Raw genomic sequence first — 22,364 nt, forward strand, 5'->3', positions numbered from 1 at the left:
CCCTTCACACATTTGTTAAGAAAAAGACATCCGGAGCAACACTTAACCAGTCAGAAACGTATCAAACGGCTATGCTCTGCTGGGCTCGATAATGAGAGATTTCTTCCTTCCCATTGACATCTATAGTGTCGTTGGGTGACTTATAAGTGCAATGGGGTCAGATGCATCGCTCAAAGCACTTTCCAGCCCTCAGAACCAAGTTTTCAGTGGGGACCCCAGGTATTAAGGCGATCCTATTCATCTTTTTTCCTTCCTGTTCAATCAGTAGCATTTATAATATTATTTTAAAGTTAAGAATTCTACTCTACATAGATGGACTTCCGAAGAAAGTTCATGAAATAAAAACGTTTAGAAAGATAAATATGTTTTTGAAACTGAATAAACCTGGAGGTACAGGAGGCTAACAGGAGCAAGGAGGGACATTGAACTGCTACCATGGAAACCTTCAAAAATGTAACTTCTAGCACTCACGATTCAGTTAGAAATGCACAACAAACAAGTTAAAGAGTGACTTTGCAGAGCCAACATAGGCTACAGCATGGCAGTGGAATTGTGAGGAAGCTCCTTAAGAATCAAGAGGAAGTGGAGAAGGTGGGGGAGTTTTTATTATTTATAAAAAAGGATGTTACTTCAAAAACATGCCTACGATATTGGACAAGGCTGTGAACCTAGTCGTATACCAAAAACCGGGTGAGAGCTTACTCGTACTGGGTGGTACACATGGCCTTTGACGCGCTGAGCAACAGACCGAGAGCCAGACGCCTTCAAAGTCGACAACAGAGGGCTTGTTTTAACGGCACTAGCATCAAGCTACCAAAAAGTCCCCCCATGTGTTACATTTATTGTTATTGCCTTGCTCAATACCTTGACAATAGAGGAGATACCATTTCTACACAGTACCACGTCTCAGGTGACGCTACCATAAAGAGTAGACCTTCACAACAGCCTTTGGACAAGAGAAGAAAAAACAGGCACGTGTAAAAGACGGCCTTGTCTTTTGTGTAGTGTCATCTGGAAGGCAGACGAGCACGCGGTGTTGGGAGGAGAGGAAATGTGGTCACACAGAATAGACCCTGTTAACCACATAGAAGGTGGCGAGATGAGATGGCAGCAGGAAGGTATTGGACAGAGATTTGCTTGGCTTCGCTCGCTTTCGTCAACTGCAGCGCTGTCTGTGAAGGATTACCCTCTTTAATACACCTTAAGGCATTTTGATCGAGCTGCCAGCTGGCCCCGGTCCCCCTGCACACAGCCACCTGTAGTAGAGCTTTAAAAAAAACACTGATTTAATAAAAAGAGTCAACGGCTTGTAACATTGTTCAAATACGTTCATGTAATTCATTTTTTTATAGAAGAGTGAGAGGGTATAAATAATACATTTACAGCGGTTGATTTAAAACCTTTAGGAGTATACATATCATAATAATAGATGTATCCCAACACCATTATTTTGTAAATCATTAATGCTTTAGGTAAATACCTAAAGGATAAACACCTGACCCTTTGGCAATTTCTCATTTGACTGTTCAATGCAGACAGAAAAACATACTTGGATCAATGAATGCTCTGGGGTTGCCCTGCTTAAGAATGTGGCTCTGTGAAACTCCCTGTGTGCCTTGCTCAAAGCATTCCTACAGGGAGCTCTGACGCCATCCCTGCTTCAAGTAAATAATTCAGTGCTCAAAAAAGGAGTTGAATTTGTCCCTTTCAAGGCAGAGAGGCACCAATCATATCGGTTTTTACTGCACGGTCACATTTTGTATGTTAAAAGTTGATGTGTTCATTCAAAAAAGGGGGATGTGCATGGAATTTCATTCAATTGTTTGTTGAATGCAATTAGTTTAGAGGACTATCAAAGTTTGTATATTGTGCAATTTGAAGTGCACATTTAGAGCACATTCTACAGTTTGGAATAGGTTTGGACATGCTGCATCGCATAAATATATTATCCCCATACATTTCCAATAGCTCAATGCCTTGACCAGTTGCTGCTTTAACACAAAAATAAAAAATAGAAACATGATTATTTGTGTTGGTTTTAAAGTTGTGCTGACTATGAGGTACATTGATGATGAGGGTTACAAATCTAGTAATAGAGGCACATTATCCAGGTCTTGATGTAGGAATGAATGGTATGAGAGGAGGTCACGGACTAGCCTGGGAGAAGCCCACACACGCACAATGAGTTACCATGTCAATAGAACCACGACTGGGAGAGGGCTTCCTTTAAAAAAATAAAAATAAAAAAAGGGGCTTCATCCTACAGCAAGACTACCACTTGAAAATTTTTGGTGGGCTTTTGAGAGGGAATCGGTTTGGGGGATGGGTTGGAGGGGGTGGCAGGGATAGATACAATTGTGTTTGGGCAAGACATGGAAAAAGAGAATGAGGGGGTCAGAGTTAAGAGCACCAGCACATTCAAGCACACTCATCTCTGATCACAAAGCGGGTCAGTGGTGGTGGAAGCTCGTAGATCAACTTTAAAGTGCTGGGAAGTAGCGTCTTCAAGTGCCGAGGGTACCCCACATATACTAGAATCATGACAAAAGCAGTGGGCTGGGATGGAAATACCAATTGTCATTTTGTTAAAATCATGCCACAAGAATAAGCTACGAATTTAAAAAATAAACAATTACTTGGCCATTACATTTTTCCACTCTGGCAGGTAAAGACTACATTCTAAAAGTAGATTTTGCTAGCATCAAAGCTGAATGCCTTTGAGATTCCTTCCCTTTGCTCATGACCCAATCCAGCACTGTGTGGTACTGCCTTGAATTATTTACACACTCCTCACTCTTATCCTACACACCAACAACTTAGTGGGGGCCAGTGACAATTCAAAGTAAATGCATGCCTTATGTTCTGGTGCTGGATTCTTCTTCATAATATGCATTTCAATTAGTAAGAGAAACTTAACTTGGTCCCATGAGTAATATAAAACACCTGTGTGCCCATTACATTTACTATACAAGCAATTAATCTATTCACTGTGCAAAATGCTTTGCTATAACAAAATCAAGACTTCCATGAAGAGAAAAGACAGAAGCACATGGAGGTATAGGGCAGTGAAGTGAGTAGAAAGAGAACACATGTTCGAACCAGGGAACGTATATGATTTATTGTGTGAAAGGCCAGGCTGCAGCGCAGTTGATAAGGGAAAGGAACGATGTGGACATCAGTCCAAACCAGTGCTACACCAGTCACATTTATGGGCCATGTAAGAACTATCGGAAGAGGTGCTACCTCCAATCTCTCATATTGAAATTGTAGACCTATTCAAAACTAAATTTAAACAAAAAACGTGGAAGAAATGTCAATACAGTCACTTCAAGCAAAGATGCAATGTAGCCCATTACATTTTTCTTCAACACTTTAACCAAAGGCCTTGCACTGAGCCATGTGTTGTGGTCACTGAAGCTATTCCTTCATCAAAATCTAGTATTACCAATCATTTACCTCCTGTTAACAGAGCTACAACTCCAAGAATCGAAAGGGAAAGGTGAAACTTTAAATAAGCAAACAGCTTTCAATAATAGCCCAGGTATAAGCTTCCCTGATTACAATTGTAAGCATAGTTAATGACCATTCGTTGTAATGTCAACATTAAGACACCATTTTTAATTGTTTTGAGCTGTACTGTTCATATCCAACTTGCAAAAACCATGCATCTAGTTTTGTAGATGATGTACTCCAAAGTGAAAGACAATGGAAGGATTATTGCCTAACTGCACACTCTCTCACTTCAGCAAGTGTTGGCTTTTACCCGATGCACGTGGGGTATCTGTGCATCTAGCAAAGTAAAATATGAATGATACACATTGTCCTACGGCATTATGATTTGATTTCTAAAAAATGTTCGTAATTGATTAGCCCAGTTAACGTTACCGCCATGTCTGATCAACTATACTCGAGTTTATATTGCCGGTTTAACGCGGATTTTCTACCTCAGCAGGTGGATGTGTCAGGAGAGACAACCCTTCTCCAGCGCACACAATGCCAAAAGTATACCCGATTAGAGTCTGACACAGACACGCAAATAACTAAACTCACCCTCGAAACAATGACATTGTTGTAAATGAATATTTAGCTGTCATGAGTTTAATCCAAGCGCCAACCAACAAAAACATTAACGCAATGACTGTGTACATCTCTAAATTACCTTTTAAATTTAATATGATTGTTGATCAGCGTCGTTTAAAGATAGTTATGGAAAAAGTTAACCCCATTCCTCAAAGTAACGAGGATAAATACATCACAGCATTACAAGTCATGCTTCCCACGCCAGTTTTAAGTAGCATGCCTCTATATCTAAATGCATGTTACACATGTTATCCATGCGTACGTGGGCTATCTATACTATACCTTTCGAATTGATTAGATCCACTACTATAACATATTAAACCGTTTGTGTATAACTCAGTCCGGTCTTCCCAGCAGATGAAAAGTCAGGGTACCAAGTTCCTCCACAATGTGTTGTGGAGTAAAACATAAATAAACTAAATGTACTAAGTGTTTTAAGTAATGTATTTTATATCGACATACGTTGACCTTTGCTAGAATAAGAACGTACGGTCTTGAGAACTAATGATAAGTTCACTTTATAGACTATCTTAGCTTGTCCACAGGCTTTAGAACAGTGTAGCCCGCTGGCTAAAGCTAACTGATGCTACACTCGGCCCACGATCCGTCCGATATTAGTGCATTGTAGTTCGGATTTTGCGTTCAGGTGATTTGTGGTTTATTTTGCTTACCTTGGAAACGTGGAAACGAAGAAACAAACTCGTTTGCATGCGTCTATTTTTCACTCCAATTGTAAATGATAATCTTCCGAGTCCTGCTGTGTCCAATGCTAAAGCCTGCGATGCTATCTCCGCTTTTTTCCAATCTGGTTTCCCACCAACACAACAACTCTGTGGCTAACCGAAGGTAGCTAGCGCTAGCATTGCTAACATGCTAAAACGGAGAAGCCAATTAGCTAGCCGGTTGGCTATCCCCTGTCGTTAGTACAATGCATTTAACGATAGCAACCAATATTTGCGTGAGCCAGCTAGCGAAACACGGCGACAGCAGTGGGTCTGTCACGCTGACGACTGGCCAGATCTACGAGTTCACTAAATTCCTTCAGTAACAGTGATCTACATCCGACTGTGAGAGGAGGCTACATCCAAGACTGAAAATGTGCTTTGCCTTTCATCGCCTCTTCAAGTACTGCCGGGATAGTTGGACCGATTTCTTTCCAACGACTAGTAAATGTGTCGCGAAGTGATGATGTGGATTTCTGTCCACCATGTGGCGCTGAAATATGATGTCTTTGTACATAATACTTGAAATGTGCCAGGATGGGAGACGGCTGTGAAGTCACATTCACAAAATGAAAACATTTGTTTCATTGGCAGGCTTTAATTAATATGGGATTGGATTGGGGGGGGGGGGGGGGGAGCTGGGTCTATGCCTTTCACCTGGATCTCATTAAAAGCATACATATTCTATATAAATATTATAATAAACGTGTTTGTTTGACATTATGTAGTAGTCTTTTCCAGGGTGATTTTTTTCTTTTGGAATTACTGCCTGGATTTCCCATGATTTGACATGCACAAAGAAATTTACCCACGTGGATTATACAATTCGTTTTTTCATCAAACGATCTAAACCCATCTGTTAGTGAGTATCTTGCATTTTTATTTAAATGGATATAAAAAAAATAACAAATCGTTATATATATATATTTATTTATATTTCCCGATATTAAACAATAGATGCATGTCTCATGTCTCATTGGGGCGTATCTTTGAAGAGGTGTGAGAATTACAAAAGTTCGTTCAAACAGACCAACTCGGCTCCGACATTTTAAATATGCAAATGTATTTTGTACGTGACATTGTGGTGTTGAAATCCGGCCAATCCAAAATTTCTGACATAAATTATATTAGTTTCAATGCAACAAATTATGACTTCTTGCAGTCTTTCTCCTCTTTTGTTTTTTTGGTTTGTTTTTCAATTCAATCCTTCATGAAATAATGTGGTTCTCACCAACACACAAACCAGTTGAGCCGGAATGAAGCAGTGTTTGCAAAATTCTACATTTACATATAGCCTACGCATTGTAAAAAATACCACTATTTTTATGTATTTGTTTTCTGTTTACCTGTTAATTATTATCCATCACCATAATCAATTATATTTATAGTTTATTGGATAAAACAATCTGTGATGCGGAAAATAGAAGAATAGGACTCACTTACAGTCAGACTTTTTCCAAACTAATAGTATCATACGCAGACGTCACATGTGCAGTTCCATGTAATTAGCATGGACAGCCAAATACAAAAAGGCAACGGACACATAGAAAACAATAAATAAACAAGGAACAAACAAACAAGTACAAAACTGAGTGAATGGAAAATTCAATAGATGTTAATCATAAAAGGCATTATTATGTGGACTTGTTATTTGCATATTCAAGGTATTGACTGAAATAGGTATTGGTGATATATATATAGGTAACAGTGGGTCCTTGCTTGAAAAGAGAATGTTTTTCGGTAACTACATGTCCAGGGAGGGATGGTGTCAGCAGTTTTTATTTTCCTTAGGCTATAGAGAAGAAACACAAGAAGAAAGAGATTATGAATACAAATTGTCGTAAATTATCATGCTTCCAAATCGTTTGTTGGTGAAAACAGCCTCAACATTTGTATTTGTTTCAGAATACAGTAAAATAGAAAATTATGAACAAATGAAGAGCTGACCATTATGATTTGATTCAGAGACTCACTTTACTGGAAAAATAAATAGCTGCTAAGTTACCAAATAGAGTAGGCCTACTCTTCTCTATCCAAATATCTTGGTAGGTGGCACATTTTAACCTGGACAAGCGCAGCTTTGCAAATAAACCCTGGGAAAAAAACAGTGCGTGACTGATACAGGTCCTCAGTGGGCCGAGTGGACCTTGAACCTCCCCATTATAAACAGACACACACATACACACACACACACACACACACACACACGCACAGACACAAGCACACCCATGCACACACTCTCTCAACTGTTGTCATCCATGACGATCATTACGTCAAAATGCCAGGCATCTGTGATGTAACTTAAGACAGATGTTAGGATGTTTTTATTTTAGCTCCTTTATTGTACTTATGAGTACTGACAAGGGGATTAGATTACACCAGGAACACATGCGACAAAACAATGTGGTGAATGAAAGAACTTTGTTTGCTGGTAACAAGTGATTTCACAAGATCAATGGTGCAGGGCAGGCTCTCAACGTGTCTACACAAATTGCCATCTCAATACATGCTATTATTATTGACCTTTCCATTGGATTAATTATCTGTTAGAGCATCGGCATGAACATTTGACGTATGGTTACTATGTATGTTTGTTCTCCAACTGGCTAGGCTAACTTTTTTCTTACTTTAACTTATCTTAAATTATTTACTTATCAGCACAACTTAAAAACTTAATTATCATCTGATTTTTAAGGCTAACTAAATTGTATCATATATATATTTATTTCCTTCAAACATTGAAATGAATTATTTCTTCATTAATTTTTAAGTACAAGTTCAATTTGACATCAACTGCTAGGGCTCACAGCATAATCTTTAAAAAATTGTGCAACAGAGACCTCTGCTGGATAATGTCAGTCTCGCGTCTCGTATTTAGTGACGGTATTTGCATATTGTTTCACTTAACTTGGGCCGTAGCCAGGGTTTTAAACCTTTTGCTCAGCTCGTGCACGCACCACCAGGTGTCACACAGAGTATCAAATTAACAAGTCTAACCCTGAATTAAGCATGCACTCATCTCTGAGAAGTTCTCAACAACATATTTTTTATACTTAGTATCCGATTTTATTTTAAGTTCTAAAAAATTACAGAGGTTCAGATATTGGTGACCTCATAGCTGTCTTTGATTTAAAGAATCATACCATTATTCTCGACCCATTGGTCCATTTCCTCCATCTCAAGCTCCAGCACGGAGGGGATGTCATCGTCAAACATAGGCCTGGAGATCAGAAAACACGGTTTGATCACACAAGAATCTTCCAAGTGAAAAGGACTGAATAAAGATTATAATCTTGTCTAGTCTGCATTATTAGGGCTATTTCATGAATGGTTATATCAGGACATTTAAATAGCTTTAATAATTTTATTTTCTCCACATCCCCTCTACTTTGAAGTGGCAGACATTTTAGTGGTTAGATAAATTCACGGTGATGAACTATCTTTGAGGATTAATGGATGGGGGAATTACCATATTACCATAGTTAGATTGACTAAGCTTATTTTCAAACATGGAAAACATAACAAAGGAATATAAGGCATTTCGGCAAGCCATCACTAGTGGTAGGGCCATTTGTTGACATTAAAACAGCTCTGTATCCACACTCCAAGATTTAGGTCATTTCTTCCAGATTACTTGCAGATAATGTTTTAAGAACCTTCCCTGTATTGGGCATTTTTTGCTTATTTAGAAATTGAAACATATGATGTAAGATTTATAGGTTGTAAAATTAGACAAAATTGGCTTAATAGTAAACATGTGATCTGCCCTTGAAGTAGAAATACCCATATAAAAAAGAAATAAGACATTTCTTGAACATATGGGCCATATTATCATTCCGAGATATCACTTTCAACTTTACGGACATTGTCTTTTTCAAAATGTATGATAATTGCATGGTCTTATTGTAGTGTGTCTTTCAAATTAGAAGACGAGGAGCCGAGGTGAATAAAGAAGGCTATGGCTACTGGAAAGATGACAAAGTGGACTAAAACGAGTTTGGACAAGAACGTGAGTCAAACCAAAATGACTAAGTGGTTCACTTGAATACTACTGACATCAACATTGTTTCAGTTACGTTTTGCACATTCGCACAAATTGCACTAAAAAAGCAAACCAAAAATTAATTTAAAAAAGCAGCTTCGTTTTTACACAAAGCGATTGAGAGTTCTGTACTTACATTGGTACCTTCTCTGTGCTGCTTGCTTGCAAATATGAATCATTTGGTTTATCTATGGAAACAATGAGATATGTCAAAGATAAGACAAACTTTTAACAAAAAGAGCAGTGCAAATCAAGAAAGCAAAGAAAACAAGAAAAGATGAAATGCAATAAAAGCTGGAATTCAAACTATATATATATATATGCACACAAATGTACAAAATAAATTTAATAGAATAAACCAAAAGAAAATAATGTATTTACATGATCAATAGAAAGTTTGCGTAAAAGAGCCACTCCTGTACTCGGTGTGCAAAACAGATTAAAAAGCCGGAGTCCAAATGTATGTGAATATAAGTAACTATTAAAAACTAAAATATAGAAGAGCCTTAAACTACAGTTGCAACTGTGTAGGAGAGAGTGGGTCTGGGTGGTGTAGTGGTGAAAGAGGACAGACATCTAGATGTGTAGGAGGAAGTGGGTTGGGTGGTGTAGTGGGGACAGAGGACAGATATCTGGATGTGTAGGAGGGAGTGGGTCTGGGTGGTGTAGTGGTGAAAGAGGACAGACATCTAGATGTGTAGGAGGAAGTGGGTTGGGTGGTGTAGTGGGGACAGAGGACAGATATCTGGATGTGTAGGAGGGAGTGGGTCTGGGTGGTGTAGTGGTGAAAGAGGACAGATATCTGGATGTGTAGGAAGGAGTGGGTCTGGGTGGTGTAGTGGGGACAGAGGACAGATATCTGGATGTGTAGGAGGGAGTGGGTTGGGTGGTGTAGTGGGGACAGAGGACAGATATCTGGATGTGTAGGAGGAAGTGGGTCTGGGTGGTGGTTGAGGATAATATACCGGATGTGGTCATCTTCTGATTCCACTTGCGGCTCATGGCGATGCCACACACAATCATGCCTATGATGACCACCACCAGCACAACGGGAACCAAGATGATGGTAAAGCTAAGACCCTCTTCCAGGGACTCAGGGTCAGTGCTGTTCAAATTATCTATCTCATTTTACCAACAAAACATAAAGGACGCATGAATTAAAAAACAACACATTCAAAAATGGAAACCACGACTATGATAATAATAATAGTCTTTCTCATCAAAACCCTACTCACAATAATCATATAATTGATGTTAATAATGTGCTAAATCTAAGCATATTCTATCTTTTTTTGATGTTACCTTTACTTAATCAGGTTAGTCCCATCAAGGTTGAAAGGCCATCATAATGATGATGATCATCATCATCATCCTCATAATAACATTGTTTTATTTTATTGCTAACATTTCTCAAGAAATCGATCAACAACCAAGTTATATCACCCAGCCACAGAACATACAAAACATATTACATTTATAAATAGGAACAGGACAAAAACACCAGAGGTTGATCCATTTCCAGGGGAAATCCTTCTTGGCAAATGTATTGACATGAACTAACCTTCAAATATGGTATCATTCAATTGGTCTGGAGGTGATTCAGTAATCATAGGACCTGGACGTTCCACAAACACAGATAATCACAGTTCATTCTGTAAGACCAACCATCAGAGGTCTCGGCAGATCAAAACAAATTATTACATACCGTATATATTACAACAACCAACGAACAGAGACATCTTACCATCTTCATTCACTGATTCACCGCTTGACAGCAAGACAGGGTCAGTAGTGGTGACCTCTTCGTCTTCAGAGAGCTCAGGGTAATCATCAAACTGACCTGACATTGCCAACAAAGGATCAATATTCCCTTTCAATTATTATATACTATTTCCATCTTGAAAAATGAATCACTTTATGAACAGCCTTCCTGGAAAGACTAAATGTAGTCAGCAGTGAAGGGAGAAAGAAACAAAGGCCTTCATAAAGGAAAAATAAACACTTTTTCCTAAAAGTATATAATAACAACTTCTAAACCAATTGGAAGATGATCCCTATAGCTCACCGGTAAATTAGCATGTAGGACACAACAATGTGGCTAAACTAAGTGATTGTTTAATATTATGAAATATTTACTTTTGGATAATGGATAGTTTATTCAAGATAAACCCATATAATGAAATGTCAGTATTACTTTCTAGCAGTTGTACCACTAATATAACAGGAGTTAATCTGATCACAAGTCATGCACACTTCTAATAAGAACAATTTTAAAACAATAAGGTTTTTAGATGTTTTGTTGTCTATCTCACCACATTTATCAGAACCCAATGACTTCAACACAGGAAAAGGGTGACAGGAAACATTTCACAAGAGGATTCATGTTCTCGTAGTTCTATGATATTTCCCATTTTTCAAACACATTCTTAATGTAAATTAAAGTCCTTTCTTAATTTTACTCAACCTTAGATTACACAATACACAGGAACATACCCAACATTCAACTAAACATTAACAAAAAGTGGTGAGCATGGAGATAAAGGAACTTCGGTAAGACTACGGGAAAGTTTGATCAGGAGTACGTAGTCAAATAATCATTCCATCCCTACCTGTTCCGGCCAGACTGGCCAGTAACAGCAACAGTAGCACAGGTCTCATCTCCCTGGGACCTCGCCTCACATAAGCAGCGGTAAAAGCAGACATGGTGCCATTGTGTGTCTACGGTTCTCTCCACTCTCATGGGCTCATACTTCCTGATTTGCTTTGACTCACCTAAATGAGAAATAGAAAAAGGAAAAAAACACCACCACTAAAGACACACACCCACAGAGTCAGATAACTCCCTTGGATGTGATGCAATGTACCAGGCTATGTGCTTGTAGCCACAGGTCTGGTGGCTCCTAGGCCCCTGTAGAATCACATTCCTCCTCTTTTGGTATGTGGCCTCAGAGAGCATGCCGGAGCTGTGTAAACTGAGGGAAAGGAAGAACATTTGCCTTTAGTCAGCGACTTCAGCTAATGAGGCCACTTGGATGTCTTTAATAAAAGATCTAATGCAATACCAGCTATTTTAATTAGTGCCAATTTGAAGCTTAACATAAGTTGTCAGTTGTTATACATACTTTTTTGGGGAGGCTATCAGTTCAACCTTGCCAATCTTTGTCATAATCAAATTACAATCAGATAATGGCATGGGACCGAACACGTCACTTTCCATTTGTAACGCTGTGGCGTTGCAAGAAATAATCCTGCAACCCAACGCAGTGGCAAGTTTCAACATGCTGTCAAGCGAAAAAAAGGCTTTCTAAATAAATATTCACAAACAACTTTATGTGAGTTGAAGTCGATGTTAACTTCAATCCGAGAAATAACAGTACGAATCATGGAAAATCAAGAAAAAAGTTGACCATGCAGATGCAACAATGACCATTCAAAGGAATATTCATTGGCACATCTTAGAATGTAAACGTTAAATACCAACAGAAAACATGCACAATAACTAAATATTTTAGTATGAGCTCTTTAAATTAACCAACTTGCACACCAGTCTCTCGCGGAGTTAATCTACAGGTAAAGTGAGCCCAACGGAACTAACAGAACTGCGTTTATGGTCTTGAGAATGAGTCGGACCCAGTTTGACGACGGACAGAGCCACTTCCGTCTAACATATCAACAACGGAGTAACGTGTTATCATCAACCACGCTTGGAACTGTTGAAATGGTATGTTAACAACAATATATTCAAACGACCTTGACTGAAATAGATTATATTATATTATTTTTATATTATAATAATTATCAAATAAATATCAAATAAATAAAGATGTGTTTTTTTCAAGCCGAAAGCACAGAAGAAGGGTAAGGCTCCTGAAAAAGTTGTCCATCCGTTCAGTAGGAAAGCTGCATATCTTGCAAGAGAAGAGATACGCCTGGATAAAAAAGAGAGGTTGGTAGCGTTATTTTTTTTGCCAGATCTCCCGAACAATGAGACCACTTTCAGACGTTGTCATTTTCTAGACCTATGCTTAAACTTCCAAGGTATACGATTAGTTTTTTGATAACCCATTTAGTAAGGAAATCTTAACGATTAAATATTAAGTGATTTAGCTAATTTACTCAGAATATAAATGTATAAGGGGAAGACGAGGATGACCCTATTTTATGAATGTGTTAATCTGTTAAACAAACGATGAGTTTGTAGTGACAAATAATACACAGATAGTAAAGAGTAAGTACTAAACATAAATCCAAACACATAGGCACAAGGACAAACACGCACACACTCAAACACCCACGCACACTCCAACAATGCTCCCCAAAGCTAGCCCCCCCTCCCCACACCCCACCAGCCAGTATTACAGAGTACGATCAAATACATTAACATACATTACATACATTAAATACATTTTCTTGCATGCACAAGTAAAGTATACAGTACATATTTGTACCCAGATACACACATATATACAGTATGGTGGACAAAAGGAAAGCAGGTATGAGTAGAATGAGTCCTAGAGAGAAAAGGTAATATAGATCAGAAACAAGAGCAGGATGTTTTATAATGTGTAACTAAAGATGATTTGAAGATATGGAAAGAAGTGATAGACCTAAGTGAGCAAGCAAGGTTGTTCCAATCTGATGGAGCTTTGAATTTGAATGCCAGACGACCAATTTCTTTGCTGATTCTAGGTTTAACTAGTAACAGGTGGTCCATGTGCCGCAGGCACATGGACCACCACATAGAGAGCAAGAGTTGTTTCAAATATGAAGGGAAATTGAAATAAATACATTTGAAGGTAAGTATTAACTAATGGAATTAGTGCCTTCTGGACATAGGGGCAGGCCAGTTCAGGGACTCATACATTAGGCCGTGATGGGTTCTATAAGGACTGAGCACAAATCTACAAAGACTATTATCTAACACATTAAGAGGACAGAGATTTGTTTCAAAGGTGTTGCCATAGATAACATCAGCATGGTCCAATATTGGGAATATAAATTGCATTATAATTATTTTCCGTACTTCTTGGGAGAAGCAGTCAACAGAACGATAAAGTGATTTCAGACAACCAAATATTTTCTTGGTGATTGAATTAATATGAGGTTTAAAGAATAGCTGAGAATCAAGCCAGAGGCCTAGATATTTAAATTCTTCAATTTTTTCTGTTTGTTCCATCAAGAAGACTAATAGACTAGTTACTTAACAACAAAGGATCAGGTAGAGTGCAAAACAACATACTATATGATTATTTTCTTATTCAACAGAAGCTTATTTGAAGAGAACCATATTTGAACCAGATCGAAATACTGAATGTGGTTAAGGTACAGTCCATTGCTAAGGTTGTACTTTTGACAAAGCATGCTGAGAGATTTTTTGTTACGTTGTATAGACAAAAACACGAGAAAGCAGGGCGGCTGAACAGTATTGGTGAGTTGTTTTAATCCCACATACACCAAATATTGACCTAAATGACACTGGCTTCCAATGAGTAATGTGTTTGCTTGTGTCCTGTCCATGTAACTATACAGGGGAAAAACTGTTATGGTTCCAGGGACAGTTGGAGGCTGACAAGGCGACGTTCTCAAAAACAGATGCTTGTGACATTATTGAAAGGTAAAAGGATCCTGACTGTAATCGTACCATATAAAATGAAGCACTGAGATGTAGAAACCTAACAAGCCATCCCTTGGCATAGCTGAAATTACTGCTTATACCAACGTAATGCTTTCTTACAACTGTATCACACATTTCTAAATTCTACTATTTCATTTACTCAGGTACCTGCACAGATTTGACTCTGAGCTGGAACAGATAGAGCTGGTGAATGGAATAAAAGGTCGCCAGGGTCGTCTCCATGGAGCCAGAGAAACAACCATCAAACAGACAATAGAGCGTGAGCGGGCAATGTATGAGAGCAATGGATTCGGTGAGTTGGGGCTCTTGTATATTTCTATGCTTCCTCCTTTGGTCTCTTCGACGGACTCGATTGATTTGAAACAGTATTTCGTGAGATCAAAATATCTTCCCATGCTAACTTGCTGCCTATCAAGAGGTCTGTCCTTGCCAACAACCAATGCTAATGGTGGAGCTAGGTCAAGGTTAGCTTATCCTTGGCCCAACTATAATGGGGCTGATAAACGATTGGGGTTTGAAGCTAACCATAACCTCTACCTTTTCAATAACAAATGATGGCTTTGATCTCCAAAGGACACAGATTTCCAATCAGTCAAGTTTAAATAGTTCATTGTTCTGGTTGTGAATGTTAAATGACAGATATTTTCCCTTCTCTCTACAGAGATCCCAGATATCATCAATGCAAAGAATTTGAAGACATTCAGGTTGGAGCCCAAAGTTGATATTAACAAACATACAGTAAATCAGCTATGTCTTAGTCTGTTTAAGTTTAGACATTCTCCCAAAGGCAATTTAGAATGATCTTGACATTGTTCCCTTTTGGAAACTATCAAAATAAACATTTACCATTTTCAACCTTAAAAGAAGGGCAGCCAATCTTCAGCAAGTGTTTACTTTCTATAAACGCATACCTTAGACCCAGAGGTTTGGTTGAGTTGGACTTCTCGTGATTTATAGGCCACTGATTTGACTCAATATTCTGTATTGTTTTAAGAGCGTGGACCGGGGACCTGAAAAAGCTTCCTAACATCAAACTGCGACAGGTTTCTAGTAAAGACAAATTGAAGGAAGATGAGCAGGCTGAAGATGGAGAGGAAGACGACACACACAGCCAGGAGGATGAGGACGCTGCTACTATGTCAGACTCAGACTGAGCTCTGTGGCAAAAACAGGACAAGCAGCCTTTTAAAAACTGCCTTTCTACTGTGGTATCACAATACACCAAGTTGTGTCCTAGTCGGCTTTTAAGGACTTCGGGTCGACACTATTCTGCCGTCTTTCCAATTTTCTCCAGGAGATGGCGCCCAAGAATCATCCGAACATCTGAGCAGATAGAGCCATCTCCCTTTCGGCAATTTCACTTATTAACTTCACTCAGCCATAAGACAGATTCTATTATTGTTTATTGCAGATGTTTGCCTAAATAATATTTTCATACCCAATTAGAAATAGAAAATATATAGAAAATACATTTTGTTGACACAGAAAGTGGATCTGTCATTATTAATGAACGGGTGCAATTTTTTTCACAATGAATCGCAATACATAAGTTGCCTAAATAAGGTGCATCAATTACAACAGAGGCTGTTATTCTTCAGATAGGAAACACCGGGGAGAAGAACTGGAAACGTACAATGGGTAACATTAAATATATGGCCTGGAATACCGTAAACCGAATGTCACTGACTGTCACTGATCTCCAGTTTAACATCAGTACTTCTATGCTTGTACTGCAGTAGTGTTAAACCAACACTACTACTACTAAACCAACACAACACGACTCCCAATTTCCTAAATTGTCTCTGCCTGCCTGTGCTTCCTTCTGCTGTACTCTTCCTCTTCTTGGTGACTCAGTCAGAAGGTCAGGATTAGCATGAAGGAACATGTCCACCACACCCAATAAGACCCAAACCACGCTTTTTCTCTTTAAATCAACCACCATCCGGCCAGTAGGGGTATTTCAGTCGTTCTTTGGACTACAGGGTTTGGAAGGGGGAGGAGCTTCAGACAGGCGCAACTGCGGCCTCCACCGATTGGTCGGAGTCCATCTGATCCTCCGGGATTTGCGCAGGGGAGGGCCCGACTGGGACCACCACAGTGTCCCCCGTCGGCTTGACCCGGGGCTTAGGGTCCCGAGGGGGATGCAGGCCCTTCTCGGGGCAGTTCTGCACCGTGATGATGCGGTTGAAGGCCTTTAGGCGGCGCCAGAGCTGCAGGTAGACCCCACCCTGGATGTGCATGAAGAATAGGCCACTTATTATGCCCATCCCCACCACTGTCACCTTGGTCCAGAAAGGCCACTCCATCACACCTGAGAAGGGCATCAAACACACAAGCGGACTAAATGGTTGCATGTCCCCCAGTAGAGTATGCCAATGGCGATGTTATTTATTGTGTTTTATTTTACACCTAAACCCTCTAGTCTCTGCTTACCCTCTGCTGAGTAGTACTTCAAGAGAGCCAATCTCCACAATTGGTCTGCAATAGAGAGCAAGGGGAGTTCTGGTTATTGCTTAATCTGTGGAATATCATTTTACAAAGCACAAGTAACAAATATTTGTGGAATCGGTGTACACCCGTTTTGATTGAATTTTGTGGGATACAAATATTATGTACAATTAAAAGGTCAATCACAATACAGGCTAAGTGCAATTAGGAAGTGCTATCCCACCCAACCAAGCAAACACAGAAATATGGGGAGAAAAGCAGAACCCCAGATCATAAGGGTCACTAAAGGTTTGTTTCACATTAAAATTCATGATTTATTTGTTTTTGGTCAATTTCAAAATGAATGATTTAACATTTTCCAAAATTCCATATCAGTCAATTACAATCAAACTGGCCTGGTTGGATTTATATATTGAAAAAAGGAAATCAAAATGGAAATGAGTAGCAACATTGTTGGGTTTGACCGTTACAATTGGTAATGTTGTTTGGGATATGTACAGCACACGTGGCGTTATATAATAATTGTCAGAGAGGCTTAAGCCTCCCTCGGAGGTGGACATTAACATCCACTGCTGCCCAGACAGCTCCACACACAGCGTGGCGTTATACTATATGTCTCTAAGACGCCCTCTCTCGTACGCTGACATCAATCGCTGGCCAACAGGAGCTTTCTGGTAAAATGCTGGCCCCTATTTTGTGGAGGACTAATTCCGACAGCTGGCCGAATCGTACAGGCTGCACCTGTTAAGAAGTATGTGTTTGGCACAGCCATGTGGGACCAGTGCAGTACCGACCCTCCTTGCCCAGGCGGAAGTCCTCGGCGGTCCTCTTAAACAGAACGTATGCGGACCAGGTCACACACGATAGGGACAGGAGGTGAAAGACCACCGAACACAGGATCTTCCTCCACTCCCCCTTCGTCATGTGGAGCCTCTCCCACTGGGGTAGGGGAACACATGAAAAGAGAGGTAGAAGGGAGGAGAGAATGGGTCGGCTAGTGGCTGGTTCTAATTCAAGTGTGTAGTAGAATCGCAAATTTGCCATCTAAAGTTGATCTGATCTTAGTCGTCGTTTACACGTGAGTGACATGCAGATGTGTGTGTGTGTGTGTGTGTACCTTGAACAGGGGTTTGAGCTCCGTCTCCATGATGAAGTCATACTTGCAGAGTTCACAGCAGCGCGTGTCTGAGGACTTGATCCACTGGTTGAGACACGCCCGGTGGACGAACCGCAGGCTTCCCGTGCACCAGCACGGCGTGATCAGCGGGTACTCCTCCTCGCCCTCGCAGTGGCAGATTCTGTACAACAACCAGTCACTTCAATGACTTGAATCATTTCAGCGATTAAATCATGCATTATGAGACACAAACACAGACACACACACACACACACCTGCAAACCTCCGCGTCAGAGTCTTCAGAGCAGACCGTTTGCCCCGTGTCACCGTTGGCCCCGCAGTGTTTGGTCCCTGTGGGAACGGCCGAGTCCCCGCCCCCTGCCCCCTGCTCCTGGTAGGTTCCTTGGTAGGTCATCTGCTCGTCCTCCCCGGCCAATGAGGAGCTGCCGCCGGGGCTGGGGGCCCCTGGGGGACCCCCGCTGCTGCGCCGCTTCTCCGGGCCCGCCCCGCACTCCGGCGGCTTCCGGGTCTTCTCCCCACCGCCCCCGCCTTCATCGGAACCCATCGACTGGAGCTCCATGGGGGCCTCTTTCTCTGCCCCCGGCTCCCCCCTTGGCCTCAACCGAGGCGCGGCCGGCCTGTCCCTGCCGCCCCCGCTGCGCCGCCGGCCCCTGCGGGCCCTCTCCTTGCTCCAGCTGCGGTCTTCGCGGCCCCCGGCCTCGTCCTCCGAGGTGGTGTCTGACGGCGGGCCCTTCGGCCTGGGAGCCGGGAGCTCCTTGCGGAGCCTGGGCCCTGCTGGCTCCTCCCCCCTCTCCTTCTTCCTCTCGCGGGGGTCCGGGCTTGGGCTGCCCTCCCGGGCCGGGGTCCCCTGCCCCTTGACCGGGGCGTCCACGGGGCCGCCGACGGGGTCGCTGACCTCCTTCTTGCGCCGGTGGCGGCGCTTCACCGTCTTCTTCTGCTGCGTACTCTGGGAGGCGGTCGTCGTGGCAACCGGGCGGGGCGGCTTGCTTAAGCTGGGTTTGATGGTGACAGCAGCGCTCTCCTCCAAGGGTGCTCGTGGGCCAGAACTGGCATGCACACACACACACACACACACACACACACACACACACACACACACACACACACACACACACACACACACACACACACACAAACACATGCACACACATAAAGGTTACGACAGGAAGATAGGAAATGGACCAACATAAATGAGGAGACAAACACTGTGACCTAGGACCTATCCAGAGGTGGGATGGGGGTCTGACCTGCCTATGTCCTGAGGGGAGGGGGGTATGGCCGATGTCTTCAATGCTGTACCCAACGCAGCTGTAGAGCCCTTCACCTGAAAACACCAGCAGTTTTGTGAGTACATAATAATCGTGCAACAAACTCACCATTGTAAAAATTATATATATATATATATAAAATAATAATTAGCGTTATCCCAGAATGCATTATTCAAGTCTCAAGGGTCTAGGGGTTTCGAAAAGAGATTTGGTTGAAGACAGAGATCGGTTATGAGCATCCATCTGTCATAAATATAAATGTCTGTCATCAATTAAATCAACAGCAGGAGGCTTCTGTATTGGCTACCTTGGGGATGCTGCTGGATCGACTTTCTGAACTTGCCTTCCTGGCCTTCGCTCCCTGGAGGAAGACAAATCGGACAGTGAAATCATATGCTGATTAAATCAGAGTAGTACAAATATTAAGAGTAAGGGTTAGACACCACTGGGACCTCCCTATTATGAAAATGGACCCCTTTATGAATATCTTAATTTGACGTAGGCCTGCATACATCAAAAGAGGTCAGTCAGAATGATCCATAGTGGCAAATAGAATAAGCAATAACAATCAAATGACAACACACATTTCATTTGACATCAGGCATAAACATCCACACTGTTATCCAACTTGAATGAACATCCCAGTTGCCAGGTCAATGAGTTGCGACATGTTATCCAAGCCCCCGTGATGTAACAGGATGGTCCACGTGTCCCGGGTCCTGTCTACGGCCAGGTCATGCCCGCTGATCCTCTTACCCCGGCTGCAACGCCGGGCATTTACAGTCACATTAAATCTGGAACCTTCCAGAACGTTTGCTGTCCAAACTCAACCGACAGAGACCGTAACTGTTGACGGTTGGTCGACATGGAAACATTTTCACGTGAAATTTATTTTTATGCTTGGAACAAAAATATATGATTTTAAGTGTTGTGTCAATAGGACAAATCCATGCATTATGGCTGTTGTTTAATAAAAATGTTTTACATAATATAACATTATTCCGGCTCATTATCTTTCAAAGTCAAATGTTTTGCCAGTGACTGTAGCAAGTAATGCTCTATGCTACTTTAACTGTATTCTCAAAACAAGTGTGCAATCAGTTGTTGCGGCACCAATTCACGAAACCACAAATACAGTTTACACTTCCTCATTCAAGCTCAGAGTATTTATCAGTGAGTAGAATCCAATTGACATATTTATAGACAGCTTCATGCATTCATCTATGGACAGGTTTGATGAAGTCGATTTAAACAGTAAGAAAAGGTAAAGAAAAGTGACTGAGGATAAAAATGCTTAGCCTATAGATTAACAATCCTTAAGTCAATGCTAGTCTCGCAGGGCCAACCTTTGATGCAAGGCAAATAACAGAAGAGGCCAAGACTACGTTCATGCTACTGGAAAAATACGCACACCCTGTCTACACCTTTGTAGTGTGTGTTTGAAGGGATAAACACTTCAGGCATTATTGGCCCATGAACTGTAGGAAATAGTTTGGCCCAAATCCCTACTCTAGAATGGACCTGCTCAGAAGGCCTGAGTCCTCTGTGTCTCAATCAGGTTCACCTGTCCCAATTAGTTAATTGCGTTTAGCTGTGTATTTCAATCAGGCTATTCCCTTCCTTCGTTACTATTGGTTGTGTTTCTGTTCTTTATAGATGTCTGCAAACATAAGGATGATTCTGTGCAGTAGTGTAGTTAAAACATTTAAGGGGGGGGGCGGAGTAAGCAAGGGGCGGGGGGACATTTTGAGAATAAAACACTACAAACACATATATATATATGTCTCACCGCGCTCCAATTCCAAATATAAACGTAATGTTATTCAGTAAGGCTCTCAGACATTCTTTATCGTTTTCAAATATTTGGTAAGTTGCATCACTACCTCACCGCTAGTTCCTACTTTAATAATATCCCTGAGTCAACACACATATGCATGATTTACTCTTCTGTCCTGTTTTTTTTTTTTTGTTTGGGGAATTGGTTTATTTTAGGGATAAAAATAAATCCACCCAGTGCTCTGTTGCATCTGTGAGTTATGTCCTAGTGTTTCTTTCAAAATAAAGGTCCTCTTCCATGTTTTATTTCAGGTGGGAGGACAAATGCACAGGTTTAAAATATTGTGTGTCACCCCCAAAAATCCAAACCTATATGTCTGCTCATATCCAGTCTGTCTGTGCCTGCCGAGTGTTAGGTGAGTTCCCTGTTGTACAGAATAACGAGACTATCTGGTCATTACCTGTACATATGGACTACTCACTGCCAAAATTGCAAAACAGTCTTTCTGTTATGTAGTCCAAAGCTTTCTATACATTACATTAACTATACATGCTTTCTAACAACTTCACGACATCACTTGCTTCTGTTAAAAGCATGCCTGCTGTCACATCCTTGGCAGCATGAATGTGTTTTTTGTCGGCCCGGATCACCCAAGACCCATCTTTGGTTGTCCCATCAAGTGTTGCTTCCTTAAGCTGCTCCAGTGCCAATGAATGGTTGAAATATTGCCTGGATATATAAATAAATTGATATAATATATTAAATGTATAAATCTAAAAAGTAACCAAAGCCATGAAAAGACCTTCAAAGAGATACTGAGGTTGTTTCATATGTCTCTATGACCGAAAGTAAAATGGTGGATCCCCTGTAGCTGATGATTAAGATAGGCTAAGATAACATCTCTCTCTCTCTCTCTCTCTCTCTCTCTCTCTCTCTCTCTCTCTCTCTCTCTCTCTCTCTCTCTCTCTCTCTCTCTCTCTCTCTCTCTAAACACAACCAACATAAACACCCTGAAGTCCCAGTGCAACCCTTTTCAAAGAAACTTCTGAAGAACTGTTACGTTACCTGCAGAACACTTCTCCCAGAAAAAACACTTTAAACAACTTCTAAACAGCCATTGTCTGTGTATTTTTAATATCCCAGAAATAATATATAAAATAAAATAAATCCCACCTCAAGCTTGTCCTTGGAGCGAGGACTGCTCTTGGGGTCCCGGACTGGAGCCACCACAATCTGGTGGACCGGCATGATGTT

At 40.9% G+C, this 22,364-nt stretch overlaps 4 protein-coding genes across 4 annotated transcripts in view; 1 reads left to right on the forward strand and 3 right to left on the reverse strand.

The window, feature by feature from the left end:
- fbxw7 (F-box and WD repeat domain containing 7) overlaps positions 1-5,200 on the reverse strand; it is an 83,662-nt gene extending 78,462 nt beyond the window's left edge. The window contains exon 1 of the mRNA XM_079729314.1: positions 4,752-5,200. The gene's annotated coding sequence lies outside the window, so the exon portion shown is untranslated. The remainder of the gene's footprint in view (positions 1-4,751) is intronic.
- A 515-nt stretch (positions 5,201-5,715) lies between these two features.
- Positions 5,716-11,616, reverse strand: tmem154 (transmembrane protein 154). Its single transcript, XM_079729791.1, has 7 exons — positions 11,454-11,616; positions 10,589-10,684; positions 10,406-10,459; positions 9,810-9,962; positions 8,981-9,032; positions 7,946-8,022; positions 5,716-6,594 (listed from the first exon to the last, which is right to left on the reverse strand). The coding sequence occupies exons 1-7, from the start codon at positions 11,545-11,547 to the stop codon at positions 6,590-6,592; spliced, it is 531 nt and encodes a 176-aa protein (XP_079585917.1). The 5' UTR covers positions 11,548-11,616; the 3' UTR covers positions 5,716-6,589.
- An 835-nt stretch (positions 11,617-12,451) lies between these two features.
- Positions 12,452-16,173, forward strand: tma16 (translation machinery associated 16 homolog; the record flags this gene model as incomplete). The annotated part of the gene is made up of 7 exons (XM_079729935.1): positions 12,452-12,565; positions 12,684-12,790; positions 14,235-14,272; positions 14,374-14,458; positions 14,623-14,771; positions 15,141-15,183; positions 15,474-16,173. The coding sequence occupies 7 exons, from the start codon at positions 12,452-12,454 to the stop codon at positions 15,631-15,633; spliced, it is 696 nt and encodes a 231-aa protein (XP_079586061.1). The 3' UTR covers positions 15,634-16,173.
- A 147-nt stretch (positions 16,174-16,320) lies between these two features.
- On the reverse strand, positions 16,321-22,358 carry marchf1 (membrane-associated ring finger (C3HC4) 1; the record flags this gene model as incomplete). The annotated part of the gene is made up of 7 exons (XM_079730343.1): positions 16,321-16,790; positions 16,913-16,957; positions 17,722-17,866; positions 18,045-18,225; positions 18,320-19,011; positions 19,641-19,694; positions 22,284-22,358. 7 exons carry the CDS (start codon positions 22,356-22,358, stop codon positions 16,483-16,485), a joined length of 1,500 nt encoding a protein of 499 aa, XP_079586469.1. The 3' UTR covers positions 16,321-16,482.
- Between the last annotated feature and the right edge of the window lie 6 nt (positions 22,359-22,364).

The sequence above is a fragment of the Pollachius pollachius genome, assembly GCF_949987615.1.
Source record: "Pollachius pollachius genome assembly, chromosome: 2".
Lineage (NCBI taxonomy): Eukaryota > Metazoa > Chordata > Actinopteri > Gadiformes > Gadidae > Pollachius > Pollachius pollachius.

Bases quoted from the DNA above. Each gene is read 5' to 3' on its own strand.
- tmem154 (XM_079729791.1), bottom strand. From the start codon at position 11,547: ATGTCTGCTTTTACCGCTGCTTATGTGAGGCGAGGTCCCAGGGAGATG. The intron at 10,685-11,453 runs GTAGGGATGGAA...TGGCAATGTCAG, and splicing joins GGCCAGTCTGGCCGGAACAG to GTCAGTTTGATGATTACCCT. The intron at 9,033-9,809 runs GTATATTATCCT...TTGTTTCCATAG, and splicing joins TCAGAAGATGACCACATCCG to ATAAACCAAATGATTCATAT.